At 43.4% G+C, this 22,472-nt stretch overlaps 1 protein-coding gene and 1 long non-coding RNA gene across 2 annotated transcripts in view; one reads left to right on the top strand and one right to left on the bottom strand.

The window, feature by feature from the left end:
* LOC143270937 (uncharacterized) overlaps nucleotides 1-15,624 on the top strand; it is a 33,288-nt gene extending 17,664 nt beyond the window's left edge. Inside the window, exon 2 of the long non-coding RNA XR_013048135.1 lies at nucleotides 15,476-15,624. This is a non-coding gene — a long non-coding RNA (uncharacterized LOC143270937). The remainder of the gene's footprint in view (nucleotides 1-15,475) is intronic.
* An 871-nt stretch (nucleotides 15,625-16,495) lies between these two features.
* LOC102917438 (rhox homeobox family member 1-like) lies at nucleotides 16,496-20,160 on the bottom strand. Its single transcript, XM_076562920.1, has 3 exons — nucleotides 19,716-20,160; nucleotides 17,747-17,876; nucleotides 16,496-16,612 (listed from the first exon to the last, which is right to left on the bottom strand). The coding sequence occupies exons 1-3, from the start codon at nucleotides 20,090-20,092 to the stop codon at nucleotides 16,496-16,498; spliced, it is 624 nt and encodes a 207-aa protein (XP_076419035.1). The 5' UTR covers nucleotides 20,093-20,160.
* Between the last annotated feature and the right edge of the window lie 2,312 nt (nucleotides 20,161-22,472).

The raw sequence follows: 22,472 nt of genomic DNA, 5'->3' as shown, positions 1-22,472 counted from the left end.
TAAAAAATTAAAAACTTATGTGGAAAAAAATCTCTGACTTGATTTACGAAGGAAAATTGAGACTTCATCAATTAGCAGGCATAGACCCAGCAGAAATTGTCGTACCATTAACTAAGGAGGACATTGAAAAATTATGGACAGAAAGTGAACCTTGGCAAAGAGCTTGCAGTAATTTTTTGGGAGAAATTAACAACAAATATCCCAAAAGCCATAGAATTGATCTTATAAAGAGAGCTGATTGGATCTTGCCTCGAATTGTACGGCAAAAACCCATATCTGGAGTTCGTACATTTTATACAGATGCCAACAAAGAAGGAAAGGCAGGTTACAAATCAGAAAATTTAAGTAAAGTGGTTCAAAGTCCGTATAATTCAGTTCAAAAATCAGCATTGTATGCTATTCTGTTGGTATTAATGGATTTTTCAGAAACTCTCAACATAGTAACTGACTCTCAGTATGCTGAAAGAGTGGTATTACATATTGAGACTGCAGAATTTATCCCTGATGCTTCAGAATTAACTTCACTATTTATTCAATTACAAGATACAATCAGGAAAAGGAGTCATCCTTTATATATAACTCACATTTGATCCCATACTGGTCTGCCAGGTCCTCTAGCACAAGGCAATGATGAGATTGATAAATTATTGATAGGAAATGTGCTGGAGGCCTCAGAATTTCATAAAAAACATCACGTCAATAGTAAAGGTTTAAAAAAGGATTTTTCCATAACCTGGCAACAAGCCAAAGAAATAGTAAAGAAATGTCCTACTTGTTCCTTCTACAATCAAACACAATTACCAGCAGGATATAACCCAAAGGGTACTCAGAGAAATGAAATCTGGCAGATGGACGTGTTTCACTTTGCAGAATTTGGAAAATTGAAATATGTACACCACACTATCGATACTTATTCAGGATTTCAATGGGCAACTGCTTTGTGTTCTGAAAAAGCTGATTCTGTAATCACTCATTTGCTAGAAGTTATGGCCATCATGGGTATACCTGCACAAAACAAAACTGACAATGCTCCATCATATTCTCTGTTAAAATGAAACAGTTTTTTGCTTATTACAATATAAAGCATATTACAGGCATACCACATAATCCTACAGGTCAAGCAGTTATAGAAAGATCAAACAGAACTATAAAGGATATGCTAAATAAACACAAATGGGTAACAAAAACCCCCAGAAATAGACTGCATAATGCTCTTCTAACTTTGAATTTTCTGAATGCCAATGAGAAAGGAACAACAGCTGCAGAGAGACATTGGATAATAGAAAAAACTACAGAATTAAATCAGCCTATATACTTTAAGGATGTGCTGACCTCAGAATGGAAACCAGGGTATGTATTACATTGGGGACAAGGTTTTGCTTTTGTTTCTACAGGAGAAGATAAGCTGTGGGTACCATCAAAATTGATAAAGGTTTGATTTGAACAAGACAGACGTCTTAATTAGAGGAGGTGATAGTTCATCAACCAGCATGAACATCCAATTTAAACTAACTTGTATCAATAACACATGCCTTTTCATTTAATCAGATAATAACTTGTCAAAAAGAAACATCCCCAAAATTAGTCTTGGGGAAAGGTTTTTGTTTTTGTCTTTTCGGAGAATGAAGGTTAAGGAATTTGAAGAACACTGGACAAATGAGACAACTGAAGAAAAGGGACAAATCATGTATCCCAAGAAAATGAATGAAACGATGTATGGGTATATATTATCTAAAAAAAATTTATGTCTTCCTAAATGTTTGTTTCTGCTTTTCTCTAAAGATTAACACAATTGGTTTTCTTTTTTCTTTTTTCTTTTTTTTTTTTGGTTTTTCGAGACAGGGTTTCTCTGTGTAGCTTTGTGCCTTTCCTGGGACTCACTTGGTAGCCCAGGTTGGCCTCGAACTCACAGAGATCCGCCTGGCTCTGCCTCCTGAGTGCTGGGATTAAAGGCGTGTGCCACCACCGCCCGGCACACAATTGGTTTTCTAATAGTCGCAGTTCAATTAAAATTTAAAGCTGACTTTGGAGTTGGAGAATGGCTCTCTCCTTCTTTAAACTCAAGCATGTTGTTAAAAGGAAAATGCAAACTCCCTGTATCATACCAGAATAAAAGAGCCATCTTCTGCTATGGTACAGGACAAAGGCAAAATTAATTAAGGGACTATTCTATTACTAATCTTAACTCTTTTGATTCTATTCTGATTCTTTAAACTTTTCTTAAAGTATAAATTTTACATCAAAATTTACAAGATTAATATATATATATATACATATATATACATTTTAAACTTTGTTAAGATATGAATGGTCATATAGGGTACTAACTAATTCTAGAAAAAAGGCTAGCTGCATATATATGTTTTTGTGTTCGAGTCTCTTATCAGTTTTCTGCAGGAAATCACGGCCAGGCCTAACATCAACTGAAGTCTCCAGAAAGAAGATGGGGCCCCACAACAACAACAATTCCACGTGGACAATAATAATATCATTAAGCTGACAAACATCATCCACAGATCAGCTTTGAACTACAAGGTGCTCAGAGAAATTTTGAGATGACTAGCTGAGATGATCCAGTCTCAAAGACTACTTGAATAAGGACTTGAGATAAACCCTGAACTTTGGCATTATACACAGGCTGGATAATGAAGGATATAGTTACCTTTCCTAGAATTTGACAATTAACCTAAAACTTTTCTTTCAGGATAAAGAAAACTTCGCCCATACCCAGCAGGAAGCAATTTTAAGAATACAACGCCCACATTCCCAAAGAGGTGGTGTGGGGCGGGTGGTTTTTTTGACTTTTTAATGGGTTTTGGGTCTGGGATAATTTTCAGTATTTAGGGGGGTTGGTTACAAGTTATTGTCAAGGGTTAGGAAAAAGGCTAAGCAAAGGAGATTAGATTTAAGGTTCTTGTTTAAAAAAAGAGAAAAAGAAAGAAATGAAAAAGATAATTACTAGTTTTAAATACTTTACATTGGATTGTATTGTTTTATATTGTAAACAAATTTGAAATTGATATTGTTAGAAAATGCTATAATATATATTTCTAGTTGTATTTATACCATTCATTTAACAATGTAATGCAAATTTCTGATCCTTGAATGGTATTATTACCAACTATTAGGATATAAAGAAATGAAAGTTAGTAGTTAGACATTACAATAGAACTTGTAGTCATATTAGATATGTTTTAAAAATTGAGCAGAGATGTTTTAGACAGGTCATCTTCAAACCCTTCAGAGATCTACAGAATATGGCATTTAAAATGTTTTAATAACTTAGAAAATTTTTCTTTTTTGAGACATGTCGGCTCCTGGCAGTACATATCTACTTCAGAGAAAATATGGGCATTTAACAAACTGCATATGGAGTCAACTTTCATTGTGGCAAAACTTAGCCACTGGACAACAAAGTATCCTCAAATCAACATGACAAAATGGACAGACAGAACACGAAACAAGGGACTACTGATTCTTGCCAAAATAAGTGTGGTTATGGCTTTATCAAAAGGCATCTTCTGAGGCCAGGACAATATGGCCCCATCCCTGAAGTGGCCTTCACATCCGGAAAAGGTATGGTGCCCTTTTCTTCGAAGGCAGCTTAACAGGCAGAGGGCCGATGGCTTCTGTTGTACAATGGAACAGCAGCTGAAAGCTCATGCCTCTCGACAGTAGACTGGCATTTAATAGAGGGATGTGGAGAAGAAGGGGATGCTGAGATGAAACCATATATACACAGCCAAGAAGAATGAATAGCTGAATTAAAAAATTGTCAACAATTTCCAGAATTTAAAATCCTGAATCATGACAGGACACTAGTGGAATTCAGGTGTTTCTGGTACATGGACTGCTCTCACCCAATGTGAGGTTGAACTGTTGACCTTGTATACATCCTACATCACAAATGAGCCTGTCAGATACACTAAGCCTATAGGCTGAAGATGATGCCCCAACACTGCAGAGAAACCTCAGGTGACTGCCCAGGCAGCTGGCTGTTTCTGTCAACTCACAAATTTTTTGGAAGTTGCTTGCATGCACTTCCTGTTTTTATTTTTGTTAGCTAATATTATTTCCTTCTTGGGTCTCTGAGAGATTTGAAGATTAGTTAGTTATGGTTGAAGATTAGTTAGTTATAGTTGAAAATTAATTAGGATAGAAAGTGCATTAGATACATCTTGGATTTACTAAAATAGGATAGATGATGGAATTATTTTCTCTGATTTGTCAAATACCTGTTTAGGTATTTGTTATTGTATATATTGTATATAGTTATTGTACTTTTGTATATAGTTTTTCTTTTGTTAGTTATAACCTTTTGCTTTTTTTCTTTTTATTAAAATAGAAAAGGGGAAATGTGGTGGTAATCTAATTGTACTGAAATGTGATTTTGATTGTATGTTAATAAATAAAGTTGTCCAGGGGTCAGAGCTATTATAGCCATAGCAAGAGTGTGGCAGTGGTGGCACACGCCTTTATTCCCATAGATCTCTGTGTGTTCAGGGATACAGCCAGCATTGGAGACATATGCCTTTAAGACCTAGGGGCCTGTACATTCAGACAGTGACGAGGCAGTCATGTGTTTGCATTTACAACCAATGAGAAGGCAGAACAAAATGCTATAAATAGACGAACAGACAGGAAATAGGTCTCTTTCGGGAAGCTGGGACACCACAGGTGGAAGGGTGAGATTTTAGCTCTGAGCTCTGACCTCTCGGCTTTCTCCTTTACATTGTTTCTGTGTTTCTTATTTAATAAGACTGTTGGATACATCTACACATCAGAAAACATCTGCAAAGCAAGCAACAGTGCCTGTACCTCGGCCATCTGAGCAGAAGTGCCCTGGATTTTAATTCTCTTTACTATGTTACCAGAAACCACCACAACAAATCCACGTGAAGTGCCATCAGTAAATACCACATAGGCCCGAGGAATAGGAGTCATCTGTACTATTTTGGGAAATATAACAGGATGCATTTTTAAAAACTGACACACATCATTGGAGGGGAAGTGAGTATCAAACTGACCCTGCATGGAGCATGTCAATATGGCCCAATCATTATCATTAGCTTGCAACCATGCTACTTGAGACTGGTTATATGGGGTCACCACAATATCTATCTCCTTACCAAAAGTTTGAACACTAATCTTGATTCCCTTAAATATGATCTGAGCAACAACCCAAGGATAAAGAGTAATGGTTTTCACTGGAGAAGCTGGGGAATGTACCCATAGAATAGGACCTGTTTGCCAAAACAATCCCGTAGGTGAATGAGAAAAACAAAATATCAAATACAATAAGGGGAAGAAAGATCTATTTATTGCACATAAGCCTGCTCCAGGGCCTCTTGCACGTGTTGTAGGGCTGTATGCCCTTCAGCTATTAATTTATATGGAGAAAAAGGATCAGGGTCACCCTTTAAGACATCATACAAAGATGAAGTTGATCTGTTGAAATCTTTAAAGTGGGCTGAAGTCTTTGAATATCTCCCAGGAAGGCTTGGAAATCATTAAGCGTGCATAGCTGATACATAAGCAGAATAATCTTTTGTGGATGTATGCCTGTGCATAACATTTTATGACCTAAATAATGATAGGGAAAGGATACCTGAACCTTTTGTGGGGCTATTTGTAAATTAGCCAGGCTAAGAACCTCTTGTAATTTAGAAAAAGCATCAAAAACAAGGTTGTTTTTTTTTTTTTTTGCCTTCAGCAGCCAATAAAATATCGTCCATATAGTGAATTATATAAACATCTGGGAAAGATTTTTGAACTGGATCTGTGGACAAAGACACATAAATTTGACATATAGTTGGGCGATTGTCCTTTCCTTGGGGGCAAACTGTCTACAGATATCTCTGATAAGGTTCTTTGAGATTTTCCTATGGAACACTAAAAGCAAATCGAAGACTGTCCTTGGGATGTAAAGGAATGGTGAAGAAACAATCCCTCAAGTCAATCATAATTAAATGCCAATGTTTAGGAATTGCCAGAGAGGCAGGTAAACCAGGCTGTGTTGCTCCCATGAGAAGCATGGTTTTATTTACAGCTCTAAGATCTTATAATAGCCTCCACTTTCCTGTCTTCTTTTTAATAACATATATAGGTGTGTTTCAGGGTGAGGTGGAAGGAATGATATGTCCAGCATCTAATTATTCCTTAACTAATGCATTCACAGCCTCCATTTTTTCTTTATTAAGGAGCCGCTGCTTCACCCATACAGGGTCATCACTTTTCCAAATGATTTTATCGGTTGTGTTATCACAGGCTGCTGTACAGTGACCCCTTGGAAAAAACCCTAATCCTCTAGTATCCCCAGGACATCTAGTAACACAGCTTTTGTCTGCCATAGGTAGTGGATCTCCTGGCAGCATTTTCCCTAAGTCTTTGCCTGGGCAGTAGCCCTGACTCTTCAGCATCTGTTGCACAGCCTGTGTAGTAAGCACTGTTCTCATCCCCTCTATCACATCCCGTCCCCATAAGTTCACTTGAAAGTTAGGTAGCACAAAGTGTTGAAAAGTTCCTGCATCACCTTCCTTATCCTTCCAATTTAAGAGTAGCCTGCGCTATAATGGCATCTGAGCTGTGCTGATACCCTGTAGGTTAGAGGTGGAATCTTTAAGGGGCCATGCTTTGGGCCAATGTTTTATAGAGATAACTGAAGTGTCAGCACCAGTATCTAAAAGACCCTGAAAATTGCGTTCATTAATTTTTAAATTTAGCATGGGTCTTTGTTCTAAGGTGGACACCCAGCAGGCTAGAGGGCCCATAGAGCCCAATCACCCTCACCTCTATGTGATTTAAGAAAAGGATTATTAGGTTTTAGAGTTTTGTAGAGTAGAGGTTTTTGAAATATGACCTGATAATTCTCTGGATTTCCTCAATGTCTGTTGTTATGTTACCCTTTTCATTTCTGACTTTGTTGATTTGGATACTCTCTCTCTCTCTGTCTTTTGGTTAGTTTGGATAAGGGCTTGTCTATCTTGTTGATTTTCTCAAAGAACCAACTCTTTGTTTCATTAATTTTTTTGTATTGTTCTCTTAGTTTCTATTTTATTAATTTCACCTCTCACTTTGATAATTTCCTGGCGTCTATTCTTCCTGGGAGACTTTGCTTCTTCTTGTTCTAGAGCTTTCAGATGTGCTGTTAAGTCACTAGTGTGAGATTTCTCCAACTTCTTTATGCAGGCATTTAGTGCTATGGATTTTGTCAAATGTCTTTTCTGCATCTAGTGAGATGATCATGTGGTTTTTTTTCTTTGAGTTTGTTTATATGGTGTATTACATTGATGGCACAGGCTGTACATGGGGCACAGGAACAGGCACAGGCTGTACTTGGGGCACAGGAAGAGGCACAGGCTGTACCTGGGGCACAGTAACAGGCACAGGCTGTACCTGGGGCACAGGAACAGGCACAGGCTGTACACCAGGCACTGTTACTGACACACACTGTACGCGGGACACCAGATGTGACATATGCTGTACACAGGTCACAAAGCTGCACAGCCTCGGTGCCCCCTTTGCTCTCAGGAACTGACTTCTGAGATGGACGCTCGTTCTCCTGGCTATTGGGACTGGTACCCTGTAGGTCATCCATGAGGCCTGAAGGTACAGCAGCAGAGGGACCTTCTCCACTCTGCCCTGTTTTTCTGTTCTCCTCCTCTCCATTCTGCTGTTGGGGCTCCCGACCCAGGGTGGTCCCTTCCACTGTCTTCCTCGTTTTTCCCTCTTCATATGGTGAGAGCATGGGTGTCTCAGCACCTGAAAGTGGGAAACAGAAAGAAGAGACGACAGGGCCCGGCGTGGTGCAAAGTCGCTATGAGATCACAGCAGGTGAAGCCCTCCGTGCCCCACGCCTCTCCAGTCACCTCTGAGGAACAGCATCCCCTCATGGACATGGCCAACCCACCACTCCTAGCATGGGCTAACCTTTCCATTTTTCCTGGTCAGGTCCCTCAAGAGGCAGGTGGTTGATGTTTTTTATGCTCCATGACAGGAATGCTGTCAAAGTCGCTTGAGGTTTGCCTTCTTCTGAGTCTCTTCACATTCTGAGGGGGAGCCCCCTATAGTTCTGGCAGGAGAACTACTCCACCAGGAAGGCTTCTTTCTCTTCTGGACCTAAGGACCTGACATCTAGGTTCTCAACCAATCAGAAGCCTTCCTTCCTGGCTTCCTGGGATGATTGACAGTTGCTATGGACTGAGCCCCTGAGGTCCAAAACCAAAAACTGTTTGGAGCTTCAGTGTGCAGGATGTGTTTAAAGGGAAGGTGTTGCCCTTTGGCAATTAGAGTGTAGAAGGAACCATCCAAGTGGCGTCTCAACTAAGTCCCCTGGCCTTGGTGAATTATCTTCCTAGGAAATGAGTGGAGATCAACTATGGGAACAAATCTGCAGTGAGTAAGAAAAAACAATAATTCTGAGGCCTTGTGGGAATGTGTAGACCATATCTCTTGGTCTAGTACTCCAAGCTGGATTCTTGGTACTTGGCATAGAATGGTTATTAAGCTAATGTGTTTATCTGGGAGTGTGGTGGTATTGTGTTCCCCAAAATATTGTGTACTCTAATAAATTTATCTGGGGTCAGAGAACAGACAGCCACTAGATACAAAGGCTAGAAAATGGTGGCACTCACACCTTTAATCCTAGCATTCCAGAGATAGAAATCCCTCTGGATCTCTGTGAGTTCAAGGCCACATTGGAAATAGCCAAGCATGGTGACACACGCCTTTAATCCCAGAAAGCCAGCCTTTAATCCCAGGGAGTGGTGGTAGAAAGCAGAAAGATATATAAGGCATGAGGACCAGAAACTAGAAGGTTTTGGCTGGTTAAGCTTCAGGCTTTTGAGCAGTAAATCAGCTGAGAGCCATTGGGATGAGGACACAGAGGCCTCCAGTCTGAGGAGACAAGACCAGCTGAGGAACTGTCGAGGTGAGATAGCTGTGGCTTGTTCTGTCTCTCTGATCTACCAGCATTGACCCCAATAACTGGCCTCGGGTTTGATTTTATTAATAAGAACTTTTAAGATTCCTGCTACATGGGAAGTTCTTTTTTAGGATTTCACTCAAAGTGAAGTTAGAGCCTGTCATGCTTCCATGCTCTGCCTTTCCAGGAGCTTGGGCAGGGTGGCAGGGCCTGCTGGTCCTTCAGCAGGCAGATCAGAGGGCTCATCTTCACCAGGGCTACTGGGGAGGAGTTTAGTAGTACTGTTCAGCCTTCATGAGTGCTGGCAAAAGCTGTGAGAATTGTCATACCTGTGCTCAGGTTCCTAAACTATCTCTTGTTACACCCCCCCCCCCACACACACACACACTTCTGGTGTCTTCTCTGAATGGTCAAAGTGTCAAGAGCAGGCCTTTACACCCTGGTCTCCATCCCAGAACTGTCAGTCAAGCAGCCCCTTCGCTGGCATGTGGTCAGACTGGTTCCAAGGCAGCCAACTATTCCCAACATGTTCTGGTCACTCTTAGAATAGAAGGGGCCCTGGAGTACTAGCATGTGTGTCCAGGAAGTTCCTGTTTTGTAATGGGAATATTCTGGAGTCCTGGTGCTGGATTTCTTCTCTCAAGAAAGACTTACTTCACAGTTCTAATAGCCACCTCACCACTGTCTTTACGTGCATGTTTCCTGTTCTTTATCTTTGCTGTATATAATCTGAATCTGCTGTTGGTGAAGTGTCCAGGGCCCTTAGAATTATTTTTTCTGTTTCTGGGTGTGAGTATAAAGACACTAATTTCTGGGATGAGGTTGTACTCATTGTGCCAAGTCTTTGTGCAACATGCATAAAAACCTGGATTAGAGTCCCCCAAATTCCATAAAGTGGCAGGGTGTCCCAGTCTGAAATACTTGTGACACAGAAAGCTCATAACTTCAAAGTCATTCTTGGTTTCAGAGTGAGTTTTAGCTCTGTCTAGGGCATTTTGTCTCAAAAAATAAATATATAGAAGAAAGAAAGAAAGGAAGAAAGGAAGGAAAGATAATATATATATATATATATATATATATATATATATATATATATATCCATTTCATATTTCATGTTATCAGTTTCATCTCTCACTCCTCATTTTCCTATGGAGCAGTGAGCAATGGGCCCGAATTTGGTTTTTAAAATTTACTCATGTTTGTTTAAAAAACCTGTGTGAATGTACAGTTTTGTCCTAAAAGCCTCCTTGGGATCCAGGTGTTTGCATCCCATCTCTAATTGCCTTGTGTTTTAGGTCCTTAGGGATGAACTCCACTCCAGCTCCCGCTCTGCTCCCCTGAGCTGCTGGTGCCCCTCTTGCATGTCTCCTGTTCCATGTGAGGGGTCAGAACATAGCAGTAGTTCAGAGGGCTTGGGGAGCCCTTCCAATCAGTAACCTCCTGAGGAATTCCAGCCCTATGGAGGAGAACATGACCACTTCTATATCTATAGAAAGCACGGGGGTCTAAGACCTTTGGAAGTATTGAAATCCAGCTTCTATTCAGTGTCCCTCTGTACCATGTGTGATCCTGGAAGATCCCAGGCAGTCTCATGAATGCCACAAAGAGCTAAAAGGGTAGATACAATACTGGAAAACACCGAGTGTTTCTTGAACTTTTAATGTCATCTCTAGTTTTTTTATTACTATTGTGTTTTATTTTTTAACATTTTTCTTGATTCTTTGTGAATTTCACATCATGCATCCTAATCTCACTCATCTGCCTGTGTCCTCAATTCTGCCCTGTGCCCTTGCAACATGCCCCCCAAAACAAAATTTAAAAGTAAAACTAAAAAACCCAAACCAAAAACACACACATAAAAAAAATCAAACAACCCCAGCTCCCCAAATCTCCATGTGGAAGCTACAGTGTATCACAATATACCCTTTAGTCCATCCATCTTTACTTGCAAGTGTTTATTGCAAGTAGTCATTGGTCTGGTTGAGTCCCTTGGCTTCTGCTGCACTCTCGATGCTGGGCCCTCACTGGAGCTCCTCTTGGATATCCTGATGTTGCCTTGTGTCATGGAGGTCCTGCAGCTTTGGGTCTGCAGGACCGGCCCCCTCACATGCTCCAGCAGTTCATAGATGAGGTAGATGTGGCGGTGGACTATCTTGTTATTCTGGGACTGGGTGGTATCTGGGTTGGTTCAGTCTGCCAGCTTTCCCTGAATTTCACAATCCAGGCAAAGCTCTCCATGTCTGTGTCTGTGGCCCTACTGCATCCTGAGTGTGGGCTGATATCCATGGCCCATGTTGTCACCAAACATCACACTGATGCCCAGGGTCTGGGCTTCCACCGGTGGCCTTCTTGGTGCCTGAGGTCTGTGCTGCTGCCAGGCCCATACAGACCTGAGTGACATGTGCTGCTACCCAGGGTCAGGGCATCATACAGGCCAAGCTGCAGGAGAGGCCATGTCTGGGTTAGTGGCCTTGCCACAGCCAGGGTCTGCACTGATGTCTGAGACTCCTGTGTGGATGCCCCGGATCTGGGCTTACACCTCAGCCCGTGTGGGTATTCAAAGGCCATGCTGCCAATGGCTCCATGCTAATCAGAGGGACCTGCATTGCCAACTAGGGCCATGGTGACATCAGGCATAAGCTTCTGCGAAGGACCGTGCCTGGGTCCATGGTCCAACCACAGCTAGGGTAGGTATTGATATCCGTGGCCCATATTGCCACTAAAGGCCACTCAGATGTCAGGGGTCTGGGCCACCACTTAGGGCCATATTAGTGTCCAAGGGTTGAACTTCTGTCGGGGCCATGCAGATCTGAGTAGCCTGTGCCTCCACCAAGGGCAAGGGTTTCATTGGAACCTGGGCTGTTGCCAGGGGCCATGTCTGGGTCTGTGACCCTGCTGCAGCTGTAGTCTGTGATGATGTCCCTGGTTCCTGTTACCCCTGAAAACAGTGAGGATAGGCCTGCACAGAGTTGGTCGTGCCCCTCACTGTCTGCAGCACTAGGGACAACTGGCCCTGCCCCCCACCAACTGCAGCACTCAGAAGAGAGGGCCCTACACTTTGGGCAGCACAGTAGAGTTTTCCCTGCTGGTGGAGGTGGGAAGAGCCGGCCCTGAAGAGTGAGAGTGGGAGAGCTAGCCCCATGGTCTGTCACATGGTAGCATGAGCAAGGGAGAGATGCCCCCTTTCCCCTCAACACTCGTCCCTTGCCCACAGCCCTCCTGTACCTACTTCAGGCAAGAAAAGCAGGTCCCAGCTTTACAAGAGTGGAAGACCTGATCCTGCCCCTCACAGACTGCAGCACTCAGGAGTGTGGGCCCTCCCAGGCAGCACTGTAGAGCTGACCCCCGTGATGGGGATGCAAGTGATCAGGACATGTGAATGCAGGGGGAGATTAGGCCCCACCCCTCATCTGCCATGTGGTGGAGTGGGCAAGACAGAGATGACTTCCTCCTGCTCTCACCCCTTGTCATCCCTGGTGGGTGAGTGAGCTAGCCCTGAGGCCAAGGCAGTTGGAGAACAGGCACTGCCCCCAACTGGCTGGGAATCAAACCAGAGTCACCTGGAAGATCAACCAGTGGTCTTAACCCCTGAGCTATTTCTCTGGCTTTCTGCTTTCACCTCTTAAAAAAATCCTTTACACTTTAAAAATGAGATGGGATACCTTCTTTTTAAAAATATTTCAAAAGATAATAAAAATTTATATCATAGATAATAAAAATACTTCTCTGAATTGTGTACGAAGTATGGCTTGGACCTCTGATAGACATGGTGTATGGCTAATCCCACTTGATTTCCTTTCTAACAAAATTCTTGCAATTTTATTTTAAATTCACAATTACTTATTTCATATACTTGAGCCAATAAAAATCATATATATATATATATATATATATATATATATATATATGAACACAAAGATTAATAGAGTAATCTAGGTGCTGCATACAATGAAAGATCCTGTAACAGTATATATTTTCAAGGCAAATTTATTTTTCACAACACAGGGAAAAATGTAACTCCATGTCAACATACAAAGGAAAATATATAGTATTAAGGACTTCAATTTTCTCTTTATGTGTTCACTTAACGTTAAAAATCCAGATCCAATGCAGCAAACATATTTCATTTATAAATCCCACCATTTACAGAAGTTCTGTGTAGGATCTTCATGGTACTGGCGGATCGCACTCGGGAGGCAGAGATAGGCAGAACTCTGTGAGTGTGAGGGCAGCTTGGTCTAAAGAGCTAGTTTCAGGACAGCCAAGGCTGTGATACAGAGAAACCCTGTGTTGGAAACAAAAGAAAACAACAAAACAAACAAACAACAACAACAAAAAGGCAGCTGGTTGTGGTACACACCTTTAATCCCAGCACTCTGGAGTCATAGGCAGATGGATCCCTGTGAGTTCAAGGCCAGGCTGCTCTCCAGAACGATATCCAGGACAGCAGGGGGTACACAGAGTAACTCTGTCTCAACACCCCCAACCCCCCCAAAAAAAGTCACCTGGAAAGAGGAATTGCCTCCTTCAGATTGGCCCGTGGGCATGTCAATGGGGCATTTTCTCATCAATGATTGCTGTGGGAGGGCCCAGGCCAATTGTATGTCACTGGGGGTGCCCAGCCAAATGTTCCCAGAGAAACCGTGTCTTGAAAGAAAAGTAGACTGAGAAAACCATGGGGAACAAGGAAGTAAGCAGCACTCACCCACGGCCTCTGCATCAACTCCTGCCTCCAGCTTTCTGCCTTAGATTCCCCAGTGGACGGATGGACTGTAACCCGTAAGCCAAGTAAGTCAACCCTTTCCTTCTCCAAGTTGCTTTTGATTTGTGTTTTATCACAGCATCAGAAAGCAGACCGGGTTGATCACTTAAGACATTTTCCATGTTAGAATCACTACAAAATTTGAATATTTGGTTAAAGACATGGGAAGGCCAGGCAGTATACAGTGAGTATATATGCATACTCCACAAGGTGGCACCCTTTGTATTAAGAGAAAGGTAGCTAAGCTCCACCATAAGGCAGAGCCATACTCTGGCTTGCTGTGGGCCCTGGTTTTCTGCAGTTGGAAGACACAAGCCCAGTAGGGTTGGGTCTCTTACAAGATTCCCTTCCCAATTTATTAGCAGTTTCATTGTCTTCTTTAACTTCTATTTGAAGCCTTGATTCAGCAGTTTGCCTGGGCGATCAGGAGGTGTGCCGCTTCTTTCACATAAGACTTCAGTGTGGGCAGGAAAATATTTACAAACTCTACACATTGCTTTTCTTTCTTTGGCATTGTATCCATGAACAGATTTTTTTCCAGTCAGGGTTTCTCAGTAACAGCCTTGGCTATACTGCAACTCACTTTGTAGACTTTGCTGGCCTTGAACTCACAGAGATCCACCTGCCTGGTATTAAAGGCATGCACTACCATTGCCCAGCTACCAGGGATGGATTCTTATGAAGGGAGAGACTGGCCAGGAGTGTATCTGAAGCAATTGATTGTTCCCACTGCAGTTCTTATCTTTTAAAAAATTAAGAAAAGTTTGTCTCTCCCCCTTTCTGAGGTGGGAGTCTAACATTTCTTTGGGACCAGCAGTCAGCACACATTTCTGAGGAGGTTTAGGTATGGTTAAATGCACCAGCAGCAACTCCCACCTCTTATTGAGTACAAGTTATTCAATTTTATTCTCACTTTCATACTTCAGCATTACATAGTTTTGTTCCACATTTTAATTTGTGAGTGTGTGTGTGTGTGTGTGTGTGTGTGTGTGTGTGCATGTGAGCTCACTCATGTGGAGGGCAACTTGCAGAAGGTTCTGTCCTTTTACCATATGGTTCCTGGGGATGAAACTCAGATCCTCAGCTTTGGCACAAGTACCTTCTCACACTGACTGAGGCATGGTGCCTGCCCTGGGGTGCTTTCATTTTTTTTGTTTGAGTTGAATTCATGAAACATCAGCACAAATAAATCTGTATAATAGCTGTTATCTTCGAAACACAAGAGAGAGTTGGATGGAGTGGAAGCTTAAATTTCACACTATCAGGGCCTGAGAGATGGCTCAGTGCTTAAGAGAACTGGCTGCTCTTCCAGAAGACGGGGGCTTGATTCCCAAAATCCACATGGTGACTGACAGTGGTCTATAACTCCCATTCCAGAGGATCTGATCTCCTCTTCTGCCTTCCATGGGCAATGCATGCACATGGTACACAGACATACATGTAGGCAAAACACACATGCACATAAAATAAAGATAATAAATAAATCTTTAAAAAAATCTTCCATGTTTTTCATCAAAAATCTTAAAATTTCCTAGATCACTAACATTTTGCTGGGATGATGTTTTATGTCACCATTCTTCTGTTCAAACACACAAACCATTTCTGCTGCTCAAATTCAGTTGGAGATCTTTTCATCCTTAGCAATGTAACTTCATAACTTCTCCCCATGCCTTCACTGTTATATGCATTTTGCTTCTTTAGTACCTGGTACTCTACCTTTCTACTGTTAAATTGTTGTTGTGTCATTGCCCTTCCACCTTCTACCTCTTTCTACTATTCACTCTTTCCAGATGCTGTTGCTGAGGGCCCATCCAGGAAACACAGCATGTCCAGAACCAATACACTATACATACCCTGCCAGAGAACCACCTCACTATTCCTTCTGCTAGACTGCCAGTAAACAACAGATCTCTTTGAATGAAGCTCCTGTTAAGACACATACTCCAGATGTGTGGCTCTCTCTTTTCTCCATCATCAGAGGCCAGACCGTCCTCATTTTCGACACTTTTAGGGTCCTGATCAATTTGAAGAAATTATTTATGAGGCTACAAAAGTTAATTAAATAAAATACCTACATCTGTTTCTGAAGCTACTAGAAACATATACTTAAAGAAAAATCTAAAGTGAGCTTCTGAGCCTGGGAAGGTGGGCAATATCTTGCATGCTCTGGGCTGGGTGGCAGGAGAGAAGCCTACACCTCCCTCCAACCTGGAATGTTTGGAGTCTCCTGTTTCTTTTGAAGCAGCAGGACCTCTGTCTACTGTGGCTCCTAGGGCCATGCTTGCTGCACAGAAGACAGGTCAGGTGAGCAGAGACCTGTATTCCAACAGTGAAGACGAGTGCTGCCTGATCCAGTGAGTCCTGTGACTGGCCTTTGGAAGATTCAGGCGTGTACTGAACTCATGAGTGTGGGCAGGAGGCTGTGCTGTCTGAAAACGCACTGACCACCTACTGGGGACAGTGAGGATCCTTGGACATGCTTCTGCTCCTATGCATTCAGACTGGGGGTCAGGAGTGAGAGACAGAGAACAAGCCACTTTCTGTGCAAATCCAGAGAGACCAGAGAAACAACTGTGAAGCTCAGGGGCTACTGAAGGTGACACAGGCATGTCACCTCATGAAAGAAGACCTCTTTGCCAATCTGTTTGAATCTTGTGTACAGAGAACATTTTGCATTTACATTCTACAAAGCAGAAGAAAATGTTGTGAAAATCTGTCTTTATTGGTACTGTTATTCCAATGCCAACGATATAGAGACACATAATTTTCAACAGCCCATCTCCATGTGGCTCCTGGACAAGGATGGCATCCTAGGGCTCCTCCACGTCCTTCATGGAAATGTGGTCCTGGATCCCAGGTGGTGGGCTCCTGAGCATCGCTTTCTTCTCACTGGCCCTCTGTTTGGCTCTCCTGTTGTTAAACCAAGTCTGAAAGCAGAGGAGAACAGGAAATGTCTCAGCATGCTGGGCACTTTGATGCAAAGAGGCACATCATCGGGACACTGGCATTCTGAACTGCCCTTCAGCAGCTGTTTTCCAAATGCTCAGCCACCCAGGGCAGAAGCGGGCAGGGTGTGTTCAGTGTTGGAGGCCATGGCTAGACTCCAGTTAACCCTGCCTTCTTCACAGAAATCTGAAAACAGTACCAGCAATCACTATTTCTGAAAAGTCATAGTATGCCTGCTCCTTCAGATCACACAGGGAGAGCAACAGCCCTGTGCTAAGTTCTGGAAGAGACACGGTGCAAGACAAGTGCACATTTAATGTGATTTCCAAGGTGCACTTTTATGGGTGTCTTATTCACAGATGTTGGGTCATCTCTAATGAATTAACTGGTTTTGACTGTTTCATCCCTTAGACAATGTTTCAAGAGCATTAATCCCCCCCACGCCCAGCTTCCTCCGCCCTTGGGACAGTTTGGAAATTGTGTTAGAGTGGAGGCAACATCTGAATTGAAAACAATCCCCCAGATTAAAATTTAGTGCTGCTATCTTATGCAAATTCATAGAGGAGGAGGAGCAACAACTTGGACTATGAAGCTCTCTTCCCACATCAGTCTCATCATACTATTCATGAGTTGGTCCATGTGGATTCCATGGGCAGATTGGTAACTTGCCCCGATAGCTACTAGATTATCCTTTAGCTAAGTGTGCACAACTAATTTTGAGTAATTTAATGCAACTGAATCCTTTGATAGCCCTGTTTGATCCTGCATCAACATGAGTCTCTACAGCAGCATCCTCAGCCCCGAATGACTACACATTAGTTTCCTGCAAAGGACAATGGTGGTGAAGGAATTAAACATGAGTACTGGGTAAATAACCATGCACTAACAGGTATGTGTTCTACATGTATATAATTATAGAGCCCTTGCTGTGTAAAGACCTTGGCTTTGCACACAGAACATGGGCAGCAAGTGGCTGCTTTGGGTTTCTGTTTCCACCAGGAAGTCACTTTCCTTCCAGGAATAGGCAAGAAGCACTAGCTGAAGTATAGTTCTTCCACATTCCAATGAAGAAGCCAGTGACTGCCATCATAGGAAAACAGGAATCATACACCTACTGAAAAAGACTCAGGACAACTGGTCCAAGACCTGAAGTGCTCCAGATGGCCTGCCCCGCCCCATGCTTTCTCAGATTTACTGACATGCACTTTGGCTTCGGGCACATTCATGCTTCTGGCAAGCACCCGTCTATGTAGAGAAAGGCACAGAGATCAGTAGTCAAGGTTATGAGAAGCATCACAGGCTGGAAACAGTGTGTACTTGTGAAAATCTTTGTCTTCCTGCTAAACTCCTCAAGGACTTGTCATTGATAAAGCGACATGTTTTTCAAAGGTTTCATATCATCACAACATTTAAAGTGTTATGTTGTAGATTGATGGTCAAGATGACTCTAATTAGCTTACACAAATAATTTCAATGCAGTATTTTATAAATGAATACAAAGGCAGAAGTCTATGATAGAGATATTTTGTAAAATTTAAGCATAGGAATAGGTAGGAAACATGTGAAAGGCTGCATGATGACAGGATCTTATTCTCCTGATTCAATTTCCTGTAAATTTTGTTTAGTATCTAATGCGAAGACCAGGAAGGAGTCAGGTGGGGGGTAGAGGGGTGGGTGGGGAGAAAATGAGATAAAATAGAGCACATCAAAAATATAATCTTCCATGTATCATAGGACACAACCAATAGTGTGTAGCCAGAACTGATAGTGGAGACCTGTAAGTCCAGCTACTTGGGAATCTAAGGCAGAAGGGTCACAATATAAGGCCTGAGTGGGCTCTAGTTTAAGTTCAAGGTCACCCTAAGCAAGGTAAAGACCCTATCTCAATCAGTAAGAGGAGGCTCGTAGCCCAGGCAGGTAGTCTCAGATTTGTATTCCCAGTACTTGAACACCAGAGAGAGGATAGCCTCAAGAACAAGATTAGCTTGGTTTTACACTGGGAGATCCATTTCAGCAAGGACTCCAAAGGAAGTCCATTTTTAAAGAAAGCAAACACCCCTTTAGTATCAACCAAGAAATGGTGGCTATGGCCATAGATTTAGTGGACTGCCTGTGGAGTGTACACATTCCCTGCCTTCAACCCTCACCACAGACACACAAAAGTGACAAAGACAACCACAGCATAGGAAAATGTTTGGAAAGAACACAGTCACAATCTCTTCCCAGTGCGGTAGCTAACACAATCAAGAGGTGAGGATGCAGAGAAAACAGGAGTTTCTAGACTGTGGATGGAAGTATCTACTCATGCACTATGTGAGGAAAAGGATTGCTTAGGAAAAGACTCAATCCAGTAACTCCATTTCAGAGTTTACATAGACAAGACCAGAAGCCTGGAGCTGAAGAGAGTTTTGTCATCCCAGGTAACATCAACCCCACCCTCATAGCCACAAGGCAAAAACAACCCTGAACTCCTCAGAGGAGGGATTCTGAACAAAGAGAGGGTATGTTGATACAGTAGTGTGAGATTCAGACCCAAAAAGATCTGAACAGCAGCAGAAACTACAGCTGAGGAGCCCCAGAATTATGACAAACCACTCAAAAAATGACTTTGACCTCTATCAGAGGCGGCCTGTAGAGCACTACTGTTTACACCAGGAAGGAAGAAGACATCAGGTTCTGGGGTAGAAGAAGAAGGGAATTTTGATAACAGTGGGTCAAGAGGAATGGACTTCTAGAGCTCTGTCAGACAAATCATAACATTGCAGAATTCTAAAGCATCAGAATAGTTTGAGTTCCTACACGATTTTCATTCACCCATGTTGTACCACGGTTGAGAACCGAGATAAAGAAGGACATGAGCAGTAAGCACACCTGTCTCATGCCACCACTGCATGAAAACACTAACCTTGATTCAAACATGAGCTCGATGCCACAAAGCAAATCCCCACACACATCATGGGGTAGAAGCTACCTGTGGTTTGGAAATGAATGGGGAGGATGGGCCTCCCCAGAAGGGGTAAAGGCCAGGTCAATATGAACACTAGTCTCTGGAGGCCAGGGTGCCTCCTAATGCCAGCCACATACCTTGTGAGCACATCCGGGTACTGGGTTTCTTGGAAAATGGTCTCCATTTCCTGTACCTGCCACTGTGTGAAGTGGAACTGGATTTGGTGCCTGCTGGGCTGGCGCCTTGGAACCTCAGCTAGGAAGATGGCTGGCTCCTCTGGGTCTGCCTCCATGGCAACCTGGTTGCTGTGGTCACCTTCAGGACCCAGGCTCATGTGGCCTCCCTGGTTGAGGTTACCCTGTTGGTTCTCACTGTTGTCCAGGCTTAGAGCTCCTTCATAGACCCTGCCACCTGATTCAGGTGCTCCCTCATGTTCAGGGTGGGGCCCAATGTCGTCCTCATAGTCCTCCAGATGATGGCAGAAGTTGTCGTTGTAATTGTGGAGGTTCTCCATGGCTGATGATCCTCAGACACCTAGTCACCAGCACCCTCCATGAGGTGTTTGGAAGGAGCCTTACCCTGGGGGCTTTCAGTAGGTTGCTGTCACAAAGGTTCAGGCCCTCCTCTTTCAAGATTGCTATTGGCTTTCTGAGTGCTTCCTACATTAGTGGGTGGGTCTCTGAAGTGAGAATTGGCTGGGGCGTGGCCCAAGCATGGGATGGGGGAAGGACAGTGAATCTTACTTTTAGAAGACCTGCTCAGACCTGGCTGCCTGCCCTGGCCCATGCTCTTGGACCACACAGAACACCTTAGGAATGGTTCTATGGGAGATTGCAGGCTGATTTTAGCATGGAGAGTGGGAAAGGGGGGGTACTCACAATGAGCACATGAGGCTTAGGTGAAGACTGGATAATTTCTCAACATCCCAGACCCCACATTTCCTAGTCTCTATGACACATGAGATGAACATTGAGTGGACAGGGTCAGCTCTGTGCGTGTCTGTTCAAGAGTCTTCAAGGACTCTGAAAGCACAGGCCAGTCTCTGACCTCCACCTTCAGCAGTGACATTTTGGTCCTATGTTTACAGTGTGTTGTGCAGCACTGCAAAAAAGCCAGTGCAACCCTTGGAAAAGTTACAAGGGAAGTCATAGAAACTGAGCCTCATGATTTCAGGAAGAAGCTGTGTATGGATTTGGGATTTCTGAGGGAAGGGATGTTTACAAAATGCCCTCAATTAACAGTAGAAACTCTTCACTTCTAAAGTGTCGATGAAAGCTCTTTCTCTTAGACAGCTCCCAGCCAGTCACATGTAGTCGGCTGTCAGAAACACAGATCCCTTTTCACACATATTTACCTGGTCTCCCCACAGTCTCTGTCCATGTTTTATGAAGGTGCCCTCTCACAGACACACAACTGGTCCCTTGCACAGCGATGTAAGCCTCAGAAAAGTGGAGCCTCATCTAATTGATAGGAAGGGCAGTCAAAACCTGAGCCAGACATGTGGTCACCTAGAGGATGCCTCAAAAGGGTCTGGCCCTGCAGATGGATACACATTTTGTGTAGCAGTTTCCTCCAAGATAAGACATTCCATTTGGAGGAAAGCTCCTGAAGACACAAGACATTCCAAATGGAGGTGAAACATTTCATAATAAGGGAGAGATGGTTAAGACACAGAAAGTAAAAGGCTGAATAGCTCCAACTGGGCTTAGTAGATGTTTGTTCCCAGTTTCTCCTGTCTCCCCAGGAAGAGTGTCAACAGTACAACTCAGTTTTTGGAGCATCAGCCCCAGTGAGAAGACTGTAGCCACTGGATGTGGCAGCCAGGTACTGGAGCAGGTCAGCAGATAATACTCTGTACCTTGAAGATTGGTGGCAAGGGCCCGAATGGAACTGAAAGTCATCTCTTGCTGAAACATCCAATGTGGAGCCTCAGGACCCTTCCTCCTGATGCCTCCAGGGCCCCAGTGAACCCATCTCTCTCTCTCTCTCTCTCTCTCTCTCTCTCTCTCTCTCTCTCTCTCTCTCCCTCCCTCCCTCCTCCCCCTCTCTCTGCTTCTCCAAGTTTTGTCCCCACCATGAGCCCTTTGCGATTATCCTTAGATAAAGCTGACTGCAAAATATCATCCAGGAGTCAATTAGGAGCAGAGGCCGTGGTGGTATTGGCAGCTGCAGCCGTGTGTACATGTGAAGGACTGTGGGCGTATTAGGGAGGAGGAGAGGGCCTCACTGGTGTCAGAACTCTTCTTCCTACAGAGAAACAGTGGAAGCCAGAAGCAACCAGGGACTCAGGCTCCCTGGAGACAATCTGAGACTCCTGGAATCCACTGCTTTCACTCCACCTTTACAAGACCGAGAACAGTTTTCAGACTATTCCAAAACCCATGGGACTGTAGAATAAGCACTGAGCTCAATGCAGCCTACACAGCCTGGGGCTAGGGGCTGTGCTCAGACTTTATTCCTCCTTCTAGAGTCCCTTCCTGCTCTTCCTGACCAAAGAAAAACAGGAGATCCAAGGCTGCTGGGCCCATCAGCTTGTACATCACCATGTACATCATATCTCCTGGAGAGCTCAGGGTGGATTTTCTTTGCAGTAGGTGATGGTTAGTACAGAGACCCACAGATGGTCCATGTGCAGCAGCACACAAGAGAAGGTGGAGCTCTCATGTGTAATGGGACATCTCTGTCAGACCCCTTGCTCACAGGCATAGGGGCTATGAGGATGACTGGGAAAGATTCTTAAAGCCAGGGGAACTGGTTATCTGTCCTGAAATATTATTTGCTAGACCTGAAAAGGGGAGACCTCAGGTTCAGGGCCATAGACGCAGCACTAGTCAAATTCTGATACCTGTTACAACAGCAAGGGCTCTCAAATCAGCATGCTGGTAGACATCATA

Source organism: Peromyscus maniculatus, chromosome X (assembly GCF_049852395.1).
Source record: "Peromyscus maniculatus bairdii isolate BWxNUB_F1_BW_parent chromosome X, HU_Pman_BW_mat_3.1, whole genome shotgun sequence".
Taxonomy (NCBI): Eukaryota; Metazoa; Chordata; class Mammalia; order Rodentia; family Cricetidae; genus Peromyscus; species Peromyscus maniculatus.
The sequence above is the reverse complement of the archived record's forward strand: the minus strand, read 5'-3'. Positions and strand labels throughout refer to the sequence as shown.